General features: G+C 42.0%; 1 protein-coding gene across 2 annotated transcripts in view; it reads left to right on the top strand.

The window, feature by feature from the left end:
* The first annotated feature begins 2,206 nt into the window (after positions 1-2,206).
* Positions 2,207-13,798, top strand: part of LOC118236169 (collagen alpha-1(XXIII) chain-like) — a 116,497-nt gene continuing 104,905 nt past the window's right edge. Inside the window, exons 1-2 of one of the 2 annotated variants that reach the window (XM_035434289.1) lie at positions 2,207-2,871; positions 3,816-3,885. In XM_035434289.1, coding sequence (XP_035290180.1) covers positions 2,581-2,871; positions 3,816-3,885 — 361 coding nt within the window. In that variant the 5' untranslated portion in view covers positions 2,207-2,580. Of the gene's footprint in view, positions 2,872-3,678; positions 3,728-3,815; positions 3,886-13,798 lie in introns of those variants that run through there. The other variant, XM_035434290.1, reaches the window with a different exon arrangement.

Below are 13,798 nucleotides of genomic sequence, written 5' to 3' on the forward strand. Positions count from 1 at the left end.
GATCTGATTATTTCTTGATTTGTTCTGCATTGATTTGGCCACTGTTAAACATCTTTTAGACAAGGCAGAGTCATTTGTCTGGGAATGAAATGGGCAAATGGCTGGCAATGCCAAGGTACAACAAGATATTGTTGCCATTCTCTTTGCACATGTATTCTTTTCCAACATCAAGCGTAGTAAACTGAAGTGCTACATTTACTTCATATATTCAACTTGGTACAATTTGTACCAGTTGAACTAAATTCTATTAATTTCATGTTCTCCTGTGTTGAGTTGGCTTTCCATATTCACTCATTAATGTATGCACCCTTTCTAGCAATGTAAATGTTCACATTGTCTGTAGATGTGTGGGGTTTGTAGCTAAGTGCTTACCTGCAGGTTCCTTAAGTTGGCAAATAATTCTGAAAGTTGCTGCTAAGAAAAATGACCAATGTGCGGAAAGCATTTGAAGTTTTTACTGCATTCATAAAAGTGCAGCAGCCATGTGATCCTGCAGGTTCTTTGTTTAAATTTCAACATGTAGTCTGCTGACAAGTATGTGTTCTTTGACCGAAAAATGATGGTTTTGTGGAAGTAAATCGCAGAGGTTCCAGCAGTACAAAGCATAGTTGCAAATATGGCATTGACTTGTAGTAGCCATTATAACACGGCAGGAGGCAGTATAGTACTAAATGAAATCTTGCTTTGTCCAACCCGTCTATGGTCCAACCGAAAGGACCTGAATCCAAGAAAATGAGGAAGATTCAAAGTGTTTTTTGAATCTTAGGGACGTCTGCTGATTAAATGTAAACATGAAACTAAAGCCCAGTCACTACACACAGCAGGTAGATTTGTATGGCATACCAGAGACGACAATAATAATAATAATAATAATAATAATAATAAAATGACTTCAATCTCAGAACTGGAGCAGAAGCGTTTTATATTAAAACTAAGAAATTAATTTTCTGGGAAGGCCTTTCACTGAATACCAGCGAAAGACCAGAAGGACAACTGGACAGCATCACTGGCGCTCACATTCTGCACAGATATCCTCCCCCGATGAGGTAGAAGAGAGGGAATGTACAGTGGGCTGGGTATGTGAACCGTCTGCCTTGTGGGCACGGTTAATGTGCCGTAAATGCACCTTCCAGGCAGAAACAACTGATAAATCCAATCCATTGTTTTATTTTCTTAATGTGCAAAATGCATATAGCAAAGCATAGGAAAATATGGACAGAGGGTTGTTTGGTTTTTAACTATTCATTGTATAATTACCATGGCAATGATGTTCCTTGTCGGCTTGTTCATTTTCTAGATAGTGTTCTTGCCCCCTTAATCCAGTGTTTAATTTATGGCCTTCCCATAACCGCTCACAATGTGAAGAGTTGACTACAACCTCTTCCTCGCGGAAGCACACTTGCATATAAGAGGCGCGAGGAAAATTATATTTCAAATAACATTTTTATGGATTTATGTTTCAGTTGTAAGGAGGGGCACTAAAAATCATTATTTTAGATAAGCGATGAATAAAAGCACTGCGTGAAATTGCCTTGGCAGCGCGGAACGTTAATGGGTGAGTGAGTGGTGCTTTAAATACTTAAATAGCAGCCAATTACACATTTCCTGGTAGCCTACTGTCAGCGTCTGGTTGCTTTATCTTCAAGTGGAAAATATGCCAACAGTCCACTCACAGTACTGTGGTTTCATTGCCAGACCCTGTGAGTTCTGATAAACTGACCTTTGGTATTTCTGTAATTTACTCTTTCTGCATTATCACGCCCGTAAAAAACAAACAAAAAAAAAACCAAACAAACAAACAAAAAAAAAAACTCTCAGATCCGCACTGGCGCATGTGTTTGGCTCAAATTAACCATGCTAACTGGTGCAAGATCGGGAACACATATTTCAAGCATACGACCATTACAGACTTTTTACACTAATTAAGTTTGCTGCATGTAGTCAAACTGCGTATCATGTATACCAATTTGTGAATACATTATTATATGAAGGGTTAAATTGTAAACTAGGCTATAAAATCATTAATACTAGTGTATAACAAACATAACTATAATCAAAACGTGCTGTGGTCAACAGCGAGAGTTTTTATTGCACAGTCCAGATTCAAAACTTGATGGAAATTTGAGTCCCTTGTATTTGTTTTTGGATCAGCGTCTCATACGCCCCCGTGATTTTTTTTTTTTTTTTTTTTTACCAGCACCGGGCAAGGAGCGAGTCATTTTACAGCTAGCGTTTACATCGCCTGCAGTTAATTGCTTGACTGGCTCGACATACGTTTGCCTGCAAGCGAGAGAGTTTAACCTAAGCGCGCGGACGCAACTTCAACACACCACGCCATCCAAGCTATCCAGCAGCTGGGTCGAGTTTAGCTTGCGCTTCTTACAACTTCACAACGGAGTGTTCTGCACTTCACGACTGACAGCAACAGAGTGCTCACAGGAAGCTGTGTGGCAGTAAACCTTCAAGCGCATGAACTGCTAAAGTACATTTTCATCCATTTTGAAAAAAAAGTATAAATTAAGAAAGTTGTTTAAAAATAGTAACTCTTGCAGGACGGGAAAGACATTGGAATTCTTCGCAATGGATTCTGCGGTGAAGTCTAAAGAGGAGACCAAAGGTTTGCGCAAGCAAAGCGGGTCCAGATCTCTGATTTTATCTACGGGGTCCCTACCGACAGCAGCGTGTTTTGTTCTGTCATTAAGTTCCATCGCGATTTGTTTTTTGACTAGTTTCAAAACGTCTCAGCTGGAACACAGACTTCATGCGCTGGAGATGGAGAAAAGATCCACGCTCCATCAGTCAGCCTCGGTCCTGATTGAGGAGGGAACGGTACCTGCGCTCCGGGACACAATTGAGAAGGTCGTTCAAGAGGTATGACCTCGTTAAGACTACTGTAAGCATTATTATTGTGTACTTTTGTGAACGATACACTGTTTTTTGTGAACGATACACAATTTTAAACATAAGAAAAAAATTAGAAGTTAGAAGATAAGTGTTTTACCACTCCGAAAAATATCTCACACGTGAGCCTTTGCTTTATGGCAATAAAGGTTTGATACACTTGCATTAAAAAAAAAATATATATATATACTTTAAAACATTAAGTTGCATTTTATTGTCAGTGCCGTTTTAATGAGACATAATACACGTGTATGTATCGTTCTGCAACCTATGTGTTATTAGCACTTATAATGATTATAGCCCTCAGAGAAAAAAATGGGAAAGACCTTCACACAGGTAGTTAGAAGGAAAATAAATTATTCGTGCGACATGCATTTTAGTAGCCTATTGGTATTTATGTAATCACTTTCTGTGTATACCACGCCGTATAGATAAAACAATGTTTTGTTTTGAACAATCGATCAATACAAAATTAGACGAGTGTAGAAATGTATTAAGGACTGATACGAATTATACATTTATGGTTTTATGCCAGGTAGGCTAATCAGAAATGAGAAATTACATTTATACGATTCTTACGCAGTGTACTGAAAGGAATCTGATTATTTTTAACGTTGCAATAAAAGGTGGTCATGAGTATACAGTGTTTTATTTATGTAAAAGTACTTAGCTTCCTTTAGAAATAGTTTGATTGGTCAGGTTTCAACGTACAAGCTGCCTGGCGCGTGGGAATGACGCCCTTGCGGAGTTTCAAAAAGGGCGACAATCGAGAACTTAAGTGGTACAAAGCGTTCAAATTGGTCAATCAAGGAAAAGCTTTATGACTGTATGTATGACAGACTGAGTTGAGGCTGCATGCGTGAACGTGAATTTCCATCGTTAGACTTTTAACGCTTTACCTTCTTCCCGTGCAGAGGATTGCTCAGACCATACCGAAACTGCGCATGACGAGGGAAGTGGAGCAGGAGTGCGCTTGTCCGCCAGGTATGTCCAGTCTGAAGCGCTGTTATAGCTGTGATGCTCTGTATGGTTAAATTGTGACCCCATGTGTGTTGTGTTTTTGCATAAAACTATTGAATTGAATTACATTTCTGGAAGCAATGTTTATTATGCCTGTCAGATGTCACGGTTATGCACTTGTCTAATTGTTTTGGTCAGAATTACAAATAAATAAATTATTATTAGTTTTTTTTTGTTAATTTAAACAAACAAACAAACAATCTAAGAAACAGCCCCCAGTTACTTTCAGTGTATATCATTTAAATCAAAATCCGAATTATTATCCAATCAATTTAAAGAAAAAAAAAAAACACTATACAAACAGTATAAACCCACAAAACTCATTATTTTAAGCTTAATTTTTGTTCTTTCATGCATTTGTTGAAAGAATGGTTTACCTTTACCTGGAATGCGCTGACTTACCCAAAGGCCATCGAGTGATCTGTTCATGTATGGCCATCCTCAAGGTTTTTTAAGGGGCTAGCTGTATCCAGTATGTAGAGCTGTGGTTGAAGGACAATACAATTCAGGGGCTTCATTCAGTTGATCCACAGAGCACTTTTCCCTATTTCTAATTAACTGGAATTGTGTCGCTGTTTCTGTCTTGTGCTCAGAGATTTTGCGTTTGGTTTAGTTAGTAAAACAAGAACATTTCAGAGGATATTCCTATCTGAGCAGCTTTAGTATGTTTTGTACCATATAAGTAATAGTGAATCTTGCTGTTGTTCTGAGGGGCTACTCTGTCAGTCAGGGAGTCAATTAATAAAGTCAGTCATTAATCAAAATTAAAGATAAAGCTTACAGCAGGACAATTCAGTCTTGGTCTAGGCTGTGATATTTTCACATGAGTGGGCTGGGATGTGGGGTCGTGATTAGCACTCTGGGTTTAGCTACGTGCCATGCAGTGTTTTCCCCCAGCTGTGCAAATGGGTCACTGACTTTGTAAATAGTTTGAGAGATGGTCTTTGATGGAGGGATTGTTTTCCATTTTTGAAGTGCTGGGGTTTGCATGTTTCCCTCCACCCCTCCAAACCCCACTGTGCGGAATATCTTAGGAAAAATGATACACTTAGTGTGGGCTTGAGGGCCTGCTCGTTATTCTTTTCAAGTACCATTTCAGAACCTTGAATACCTGTTTTTTTTTTCATTAACTGCTAGAGGAGATGTATACCTGATTGTCCGGAGTGTGAATGTGATTGTTTTTCTTTGCATGTGAATCGTAGAGCTTGCTTTTGAATGCGTTGCACATCGATAGGTTTGGCGTCCCCTGGTGGACACTGCCAGTGTCACACTAATAGGGAAAGTATTTGTGTAGGGGAAGTTGCCTGACACCTCCTTAACCTGCTTGCTTCATGGTTTATATGCCTTGCATTATCTCTTCAAAGAAAGGTGATGTCACTTTCTCAAGAACATGGAGTATGTAAGTCTTTTGATGGGGCATATGGAATATGGACATGGAAATAAGGGAGTGGGCACATATATCTGTTCGATTGCATTGCCTCCTGGGAAGGTTGGGTCTGAGTCAAAACGTGCCATCTGTGGAGACTTGGGAGAGGCAAGTGTAACCCTGCCTTGTGTTTTTTAACCCTTTGAAGAGTGTTTGTTGGAATTTTATTTATTTATTTCATTTTTTTCAAAATTCTTAGTCAGTGTTGTAGAATTCCAATGCTTTCAATTACCAGTAGTGATTGTTACATCAGCACTAGAATGTTCAGTGGAAGACATTCTAATCACACGTGTGTGCTCACACCTGACAGCGTTAATTAACTTGTGATAACCACGGCTGCCACAGTACGTGTTCTTTAAAGAGCATGCGTTGCGGTGCGGGAGACCCTATTGATAGTGATGGAATGCGACTGCGTGTTGTTTTTTTATCACTCCCTGAAGATTGGCTGCTGATGTGGATGACACATTTGTGCCGCCAGCAGAAAATGCTCAACGCATTAGGCCGAGGAAGCACTCGCATGTGGAACTCGTAAAGACAAACGTTTGTGGCATAGGTTCTTATTTATTTATTTAATTATTTATTTATTGCAGCATGGCTTTCTGGTCTGCAGGGACTATTTGATGTTCTTTTCAGCATGTGTTATTTCTGATCAATTTAAAAAGTTCATGGCTACAATAATTGAAGGTGCCATAAATTAGCACACTTCAGTATGTGTGCTTTGGCTTCAGTTGTTTTGTATAGATTATTTAGAAATTTGCACTCAGAGTTATTGATTAGCCTCAGCTAATGAAAGTCAGAGAACTTTAGTTTTTATTTTGAAAGTGTTGCTTAATAATGGCTTGTTGGAAAAAAAAGGGTCGCACTTTGCATAATCTGCTTTTATTTTTGTCAGAACGTCTCAGCACAGACGCGTTTCGACGCAGTGCCTTCTTCACTGTGCAGGAAGTTTCAGCACAGACGCGTTTGGGCGCAGTGCCTTTTTCAAGCACACTGAAGAAGGCACTGCGCCGAAACGCATCTGTACTGAGATTTTCTGACAAAAATAAAATGAGATCATGCAAAGTGCGGCCCCTTTTTTCAACTTTATTGATTTACACTTTTTGGTCCAGCACCCTGAAAGTTTCAAACAAATTTTGGGAGTGAAGCCCATTTTATGTTTTTGCATTAATAATGGCTTGTGCATTTTATTATTATTATTATTGTTATTATTATTATTATTATTATTATTAAAACATAATAATAATAATAATAATAATAATAATGCAGACAGAGGAATACACATTACAATAATGGGTAATGAAGGGGTTGAGGTTGGTACAAATCTGCTGTGGTACCCAGAATTGCTTGTGCAAAGCCCCACTACTTCTGTCATTACAATGTAACTGACTGGGGCTCTCGTCTGTATTGAAAGGTTCCTATGAAAATAATCAGTGGGGAATGTTCATTTTGTGATTTGGGAATAGAGGCAGGACTAACATCTCTTCTGGGAAAGGGTTGACGGTTGACCTCTGAATCAACCTCTCTGTAACTCACCGTGCTTGTCGCTGGTCAGGTCGCGGGTTGGCGTGAGTTATGTGTCTGCCGTCTCTGAAGTACTCGCTGAAAAGAGATGACCAATCTCCAGTTCTGGAAGTTTCCACACTTGCCGAGTATGCGGTTGGATTTGTTGGATTTTTGGTGGAACTGTACATAATTTCATTCAAATAGACAAATATGATTGGCAGAACTTCCTAAAATGGTAATTAATCTATACTTAAAGCCAGTGAACACTCTTAGAGCCATAATGAGGTGGTGAAATTGGAATGGAGCCACCTGTGTAATAAGAGGTTGTTGGTTTTAGTCCCAGACGAGGCTCCACTCTTGTCTGCACCCTGTTGACTGTGGTCCTTAAGCTGAATCACTTCAGCACATTTGAAGGGGTGTCTGTAAGTCGCCCCGGCTGTCTTCTGCTGACAGAGTTTCGGATGTTGTTTGTTTACTGAGAAGAAGAGACCTCTCAAAGAGCTTTCCGGACTTTTCTACCACCGGTCAGCAGCGCTTTTTTGGAGATGCATGTCAGCGGTTTTTACGGCTTCCATGGACAGATGGGGAGCTGTTTGTGGGAGACGTGGAGGTGGAACCGGGGCTCTGTGTTTTGTCAGCGTCCTCGAGCGACCCCAGATCCGGGGTCAGCTGGGGTCAAGATACGGACTGAGTCATGCACTTTGCGTTATTTTGACCAATTGACCTCTCCCAGGCTTGACCCCTCCGACCACCTTTCTTGAACCGTTGGTTTATGGGTGAAGGGTAGGTAAACGTAATTTTAAGTGCCCTGAACTAGGGGACAACCTCCTGCGTTAGCGAAACTAAGCCATTGGCCCTAAGTGGCTCTCAGGAATCCCTAAGACAGCTAGAGGAGATCGATTCATGTGTAGCTTATGCTGCTGTCACTGTTGGAGCTCAATAGACGAAAGAGGGTCACTGGTGAGTGGTGATGTGTAGATGTCCCGGCACTGCTGGGTTCCTATCCCTCTCTGCATCCATTTTGAATCCTAACTTTGTCATCCCAATTACGTGCTGCCCTGGGGGGCCTGTCGGCAACAGTTGGCCTTGACAATGTCTGAATGTGATACCTGACCCTGGCATGCGGTGAAGGTTTTGGCCCTATAGCATGGCGGGGGGCAGTTCAGAGGTGGTCTGCAAACACCATGGCTTCCGTTGTCCTGTTTAGTTCTGCCACCTGTCATTCCCATTGCCGTCCTCGCTGCATTAGAACCCTGTGAAGAAAACCAGCATGGGGTGGGTTATTTTAGAGGGCATAAATATCCCCCCCAAAAAAACTGTCCAACTGGCTGAATACTTAGCACTTTCAGGCCTGCACCTTTCAAGTGTTGGCAATTAATGCACCCTCCCCTCCTACGCCATCTGCATTCAGTCCAATGAGGCCAGCTGGACAGAGACCAGTTTGGAGCGGAAACTGAAACGCTAACGTAGACTGCATGTGTGGCTGGGCGCTTAAACTGTGTTTCCACGCCGACGCCTCACTCATTGGTCAGCTCCACCTGGGGCATTCCGCAGCAGAGAACTGTTGTTCCTGTCTGAAAGTGCGGTGGCCAATCCTGGAGCATTGGCCAGTGGATTGTTCTGGAAACTCCGAACCTCGGAGCAGTCTAATAAAAGCAGCTGTTTTTCTTCAGTAATATTCCAGGAAATATTCTTATCAGTGCATCTGCCCAGAAACACACAGGTAGCATTGTTTTTCTTCAGACATTATCATTAATAGATAGGCTCTGCTGTAAATAAAATTTTGGCCTGAATGCCAGTTTTGCGTGTAATTCGCATCATTTTGGTTTATTAAACCAGGAATAAAGTTAACAAATAAATAAATAAATAAAAGTAAACATCATAATTTCCTTGCAAATAAGATTTGTGGTTGCTCTCTCTAGAACTAAAATGAAAAAGTAACTAAATAGATAGAAAATAAATTGCTTGGCCCAAACCTTTCAAAATGTATTTCTTAGAAAACACCAACAATAAAGCACTATTTTTTCTTTTCATTTTTATTGAACGTTTGGCGATGCCTCTACAAATGATCCTCATTACATCGTCAATGATGTTTGGAAATTCTGGAGGGCAGGCTACAGGGACATTAGACATGGGCAGAGGTGCAGCAGGGCCACGGACCGTGGGTGGTCAGGGGTCAAAGGTCGTGACATTCATCAGATATGAGTCAGTGGGTGTGGAACTCCGAAGATGAGAGAGAGAGACGTTTTCCATGCTGTTTATGCTCAGGAGGGAGGTATGGGGAAGATAAGGAAAAAAGCAGCGTGATTAAGTGATCATTTCAGTGTCCAGTGATGGCAGCGGTGTAGCAGATAAGACAGGCTGAGGACCTGTAAACATGATCTGAGACCTTAGCCTATTTGTTTGTGATAAACAAGCTGGCAGGTTATAGTAAGTGCCACCTGCCAGCACCTTGGCCAGTTCTCTGTTTTAGTTCAGTTTGTCCTGTGTGTGGTTTACCTTTATGCATTTTGCATCAAATGTATTTCATTGAAGGACTGGGTTCGACTTTAGAGACAGTTTTGTTTGATTACAAAATTTGATTGTAAATAATGTTTGAGAGAAATCGGTCACTGGCGGTTAAGCCCAGCTTAAAGTGGAACACTTGTCCTTTGTGAAGTGTACGCAGTATGTATGCAGGATAATTATCGAATAAATGTATGTTGTCCACCTCCTGTCTCCTCGGCCTCCACTGTTGCAGATAGACCCTTTTCCAAGAGCCTTGTGCGTATTTTCAGATAAGAAAGATAGGAAAAATAAACATGTGTATTGTGTTAAATAGAGGTAGAGGCAGGGATGCCAGATACATTGATAAGAGTAAACTGTGCATTTATATAACGGAAAATCCTTGCTGTCATGTGCATTTATTTTACCCATGTTTTCAGCTGGTGCTCGGTCGCTGTGTCATGTGCTGTTCTGCTGTTTGTCTTCCTGTTTTTCTTATGGCTTCTCCCATGAGAGGTTCTCAATGCGCGCTGTCAACATGGCCTCTCTGAACGTAGAACTGGGGATTTTAGTCCCCTCTTGCACCTGCGCCGTTGTTTTCGTGCACATTCAAAAAGTGCATGCTGTAAATAATTGTTTATGATACATGATGCTGATTTTAATAGGACTTGTCTCTGTGAGTGTTTGGGGCACTGGGGGGCACGCTCACAGCCAGAGGTTGCACATGGTTTCAATACGGCGGTTCAGTGTGGACTCCAACCTCAGCCCCCCAATGGCTGACCGCAGGGTAATTTCAGACCCCGCCCCCCCCCCCCCCCCAAAGCCACTAAACACAGCACTACAATGCAGGTGCTGGTCCCCCCCCCCCCCCGAAAACTGTGGCAAAGGATTCAAGTCTGTGTTCCAGAAAACGGTCCGTCTTTCTTTCCAGTCCAAAGCATTTCGGAGCCTAAAGCCAGTTCTATTCCCCACTGGTGTGTCCCGCTTGCTGTTTGGGTTCATTTGTGAACCTTTTTTCTGTTCCTTTTAGCTCTCGATTTTGTAGAGGTCTGTGAAGTAGAGAGAGGGTATTTAAAGAAGCGTTTAACCCTTATTGAATCACTCCTGCTCTAGAGTGGCAGACTGATATTCTGGAAGAGAGTCTGTTCTTCCAGTGTGGTGTTTGATTTCAACTTCCCCTTAACGTCCACTCTGAAAAACGACATCTAGTATGTTTTATGATTTTACATTAAATATTATGTCTTTTATGAATGTAGATGAAATCGTATGCCTTTTATGATGCAAGATTCAGGCGGAATCTTGTATTAAAAAGTAAAAGGGGCTGCTTAGTCTGTTATTAGTTAACTGCTTCAATTTTCATTGCTTGGTGTAGTGGGCCTGGCAGTTTAATGGTTTTTTGCTTGTAGCTTTCAGACTCGGATCTCTCCTTCTGCTCAGTAGGCTGATTCTAGCTACGGGAAAAAACTGTGGTGAGCAAAAGGAAGTGATGCAACATATGCAGGCTTTTCATGGACCCCAATGTGGGTGGAGCTTATTATCTGTGACTCACCGATCTGAGCAAATCATGGTGTTTTGCCGGGGAGAGAAAATATAATACATTTAAACTCCAAAATGTTGAATTTGTGAAGGCGCAAATGAGGTTGCACAATACCCTCCGCTCATTGAAAGCATGTGTTTGCCTGATCTCTGAAAGGCTCTTGGCTTGGATACAGTCCTGCTGTAAAATCTGTCTTCAGCAAAGTAGCATTTTAGGGTTTGAGAGGAGTATGTGAACAATTATGGAGTGCTGTGCGCCATTGTCAGAAGTCACAGCTGATGAACTGAGCAGCCTATACACTACAGAGGAGAGAAAGAAGAGGATCTATGTGGTGTCAAAGAGAGGGAGACAGTGTTGTGTGTCCGATCCAACTTTAACTGTTTAGTATCAATAATTCAGCTCTTTATAGTAGCGTGTGAAAGTCAGTACTCTGTGTTGTGTCTAATAAATTCTCTACCCCTCTGCTAGAAGAGTTATTGCTATGTAGGCCTAAATATCATAGAGTGGAGGGTATGGCAGAATAAAACCCAGAAAATATGGAGGGTCAGACATCCCAATTTCTTCCCTCTCCACTGCTCTGCCCCTGGGCACGGTGCTTGTTTGGCATGTCCTCCTCAACACTTGCATTGGGTTTTTTGGTTTCACGCCCTTACGGTCTTCAATGAAGTTGTCCGCCTTCCACACAAGTTGTCAGCAGGATCCTTCAGCAGAAATTGCCTGTGGAAGACCCTGAACATTTCCTGATCAAATAAGGAAAGCAAAGATCTTCTTGGCCAGGCAGATTGCTGTAAGACCTGGGTATGGTGACCAAGTGAGTTGGATCAGACATGCAACGAGAGAAGAGACAATCTCACTAAACTGGCTGCCCTCTTGCCTGCAGAGGAAAGAGAAGCCTACAAGAACTACAAACATGGTGCAGGGCAGTGGAGCATGAACTTATATTACTGGCATTTAGTAGACACTCTTATCCAGAGTGACTTACACAAACTTTTACTTAGCATGTACACTGCATCCATTTATACAGTTGAATATATACTGAAGCAGAGCAGGGTAAGTACCTTTCTCAAGGGTACTTCTGTGTTTTACCCAGGAATCGAACCTGTGACCTTTAGATTACAAGACCACTTCCCTAACATTTATACTACAATACATTGCTGCCCAAAAACTCTTCACCCCAGAGGGTGCACAGTGAAGAGACAAAGTGGAGCAAATAGCACCAATAGTGGAGAGTCTTTGGTGATGAGTGATGGAGTGACTGACCAATGAGACCACTGTCCATGTACATGCAGATTCAAATTTGAATCTGTCCCACGGAATCAGCAAGGTGGGGGTTCTGTTTCTGGGTGTGTCAGAGCATACGTTTAGGTTTGGGGAAAGACAGGGAGACATGTCACCACCCTGTATTTTTATATGAATTAATCGCAAATCTCACAGCTAGTATGCTTTGAGATTTGACATTTGACTGCGTGAGACTAGGTGGTCCAGCAGTGTCTCCCCCAAAGTCGGAATGAAACCCACACCTGTGTGTCAGAGTAAGCCAGGTTGCTCAAATTCTTTTAATAAAGCAGAGCAGAGATTCTGCCTCCAGGTGGGCTGGTCACTGATATGCTGGAGGTGTTAGCTCGAGGTATCAGCATGAAACGCGAGAGGCACTTTAAACATACGGACCATATTAAATTACATTTTCACTTTTTAAACATTAAAACGCGAGCTGATGCTCTGGGACCCCCTCTCACCAGCACTGCTGAGGGCCCCGGACTCACTCCGGATGATTCTGCACATCTGGAGCTCGTGGGTTCCGTAGGCTCATTTAATCTGGGCGTTTTGGAAGTGTTGAGTTCAAAGATGTGGTCTGATCTCCCAGTGCGTCGCTCCTGGATGTAGGTGTGAATGTGTTTGTGCAGACAGACCACAGCCTGGGGTTTGAGGGCTCATTGTGATCCTGCAGGCATCGGGGTCCACTTAGACAGGTTTTATGAGCTTTACTCATACCTCCAGCCCCGTGCGGTTGGATTGCACTTTCATGCAGCGAGATGGCTGTCATATGTGTCATAATGCTACCAACAATTAAGGAATGTGAGTATGGGCATTGTAGGTTGTCACATTGGTTGGGATGTCTCCTTGGCAATTTTCCATTACCAAATTAGGAAACCTAATTTGTAGGTTTGCAATGTTGGAGTAACAGGTGGATTATTTATTTATTTATTTATTTATTTATTTATTTTAGTTTTAATTAATACCCACAGCTCATGATGAGGGATAGTGGAGATTGCCATTGGCTTTTATTTTTCCCACGGCGTGCAGGAATTGGCGGCGTGGGCTATGCATGGAAAATTGTGGTCACTCACTCACTCACGGACGACCTTTGAGGGACGTTTTGTGGGACGCATGCGCAGGTGGTGCTTCGGTTAGTAGGCCAGCTAAAATGTGTCTGCGGAAGTGAGTTTCGCCCGTGGGTCTGGACGGTTCCGTGCTTGTTTTACTACATATTGTCATTGTTCATTTTAATTAGACTAATGTTTTTGGAGACTGCAATGTTTAGAGATCTGTGTGATCAAATTTTAATTAAAGAAAAAAATGTAAAAATAAATGTTTGTGATTTCTGGTTTTGGCTGTTAACAGCTGTCAGTAATCACGTGCATATGGAGAATTATGCCCATGCGAACTATCAATCAATGTCTGACGCTTTGGTTAATTACAGAATTCACTCTGTCGAATTGGCACGTGGCTGTACAGATTTAATGTGGATGAAAGCCACGTGGGGCCATGTGGATGGCCTCTGACTGCTTTGCGGTTGAGTGAGCAGGCCAGGCGGTGATGTGTGAGTTACTGCTGTTAAATTGAAGCTCCATGTTTTTGGGTGTGGCTGGATCACATTGCCATGTGCCTATCCTCTTTATAGGAGGACGAGAAGGCTTGCAAACACA

The sequence above is a fragment of the Anguilla anguilla genome, chromosome 9, assembly GCF_013347855.1.
Source record: "Anguilla anguilla isolate fAngAng1 chromosome 9, fAngAng1.pri, whole genome shotgun sequence".
NCBI lineage: Eukaryota > Metazoa > Chordata > Actinopteri > Anguilliformes > Anguillidae > Anguilla > Anguilla anguilla.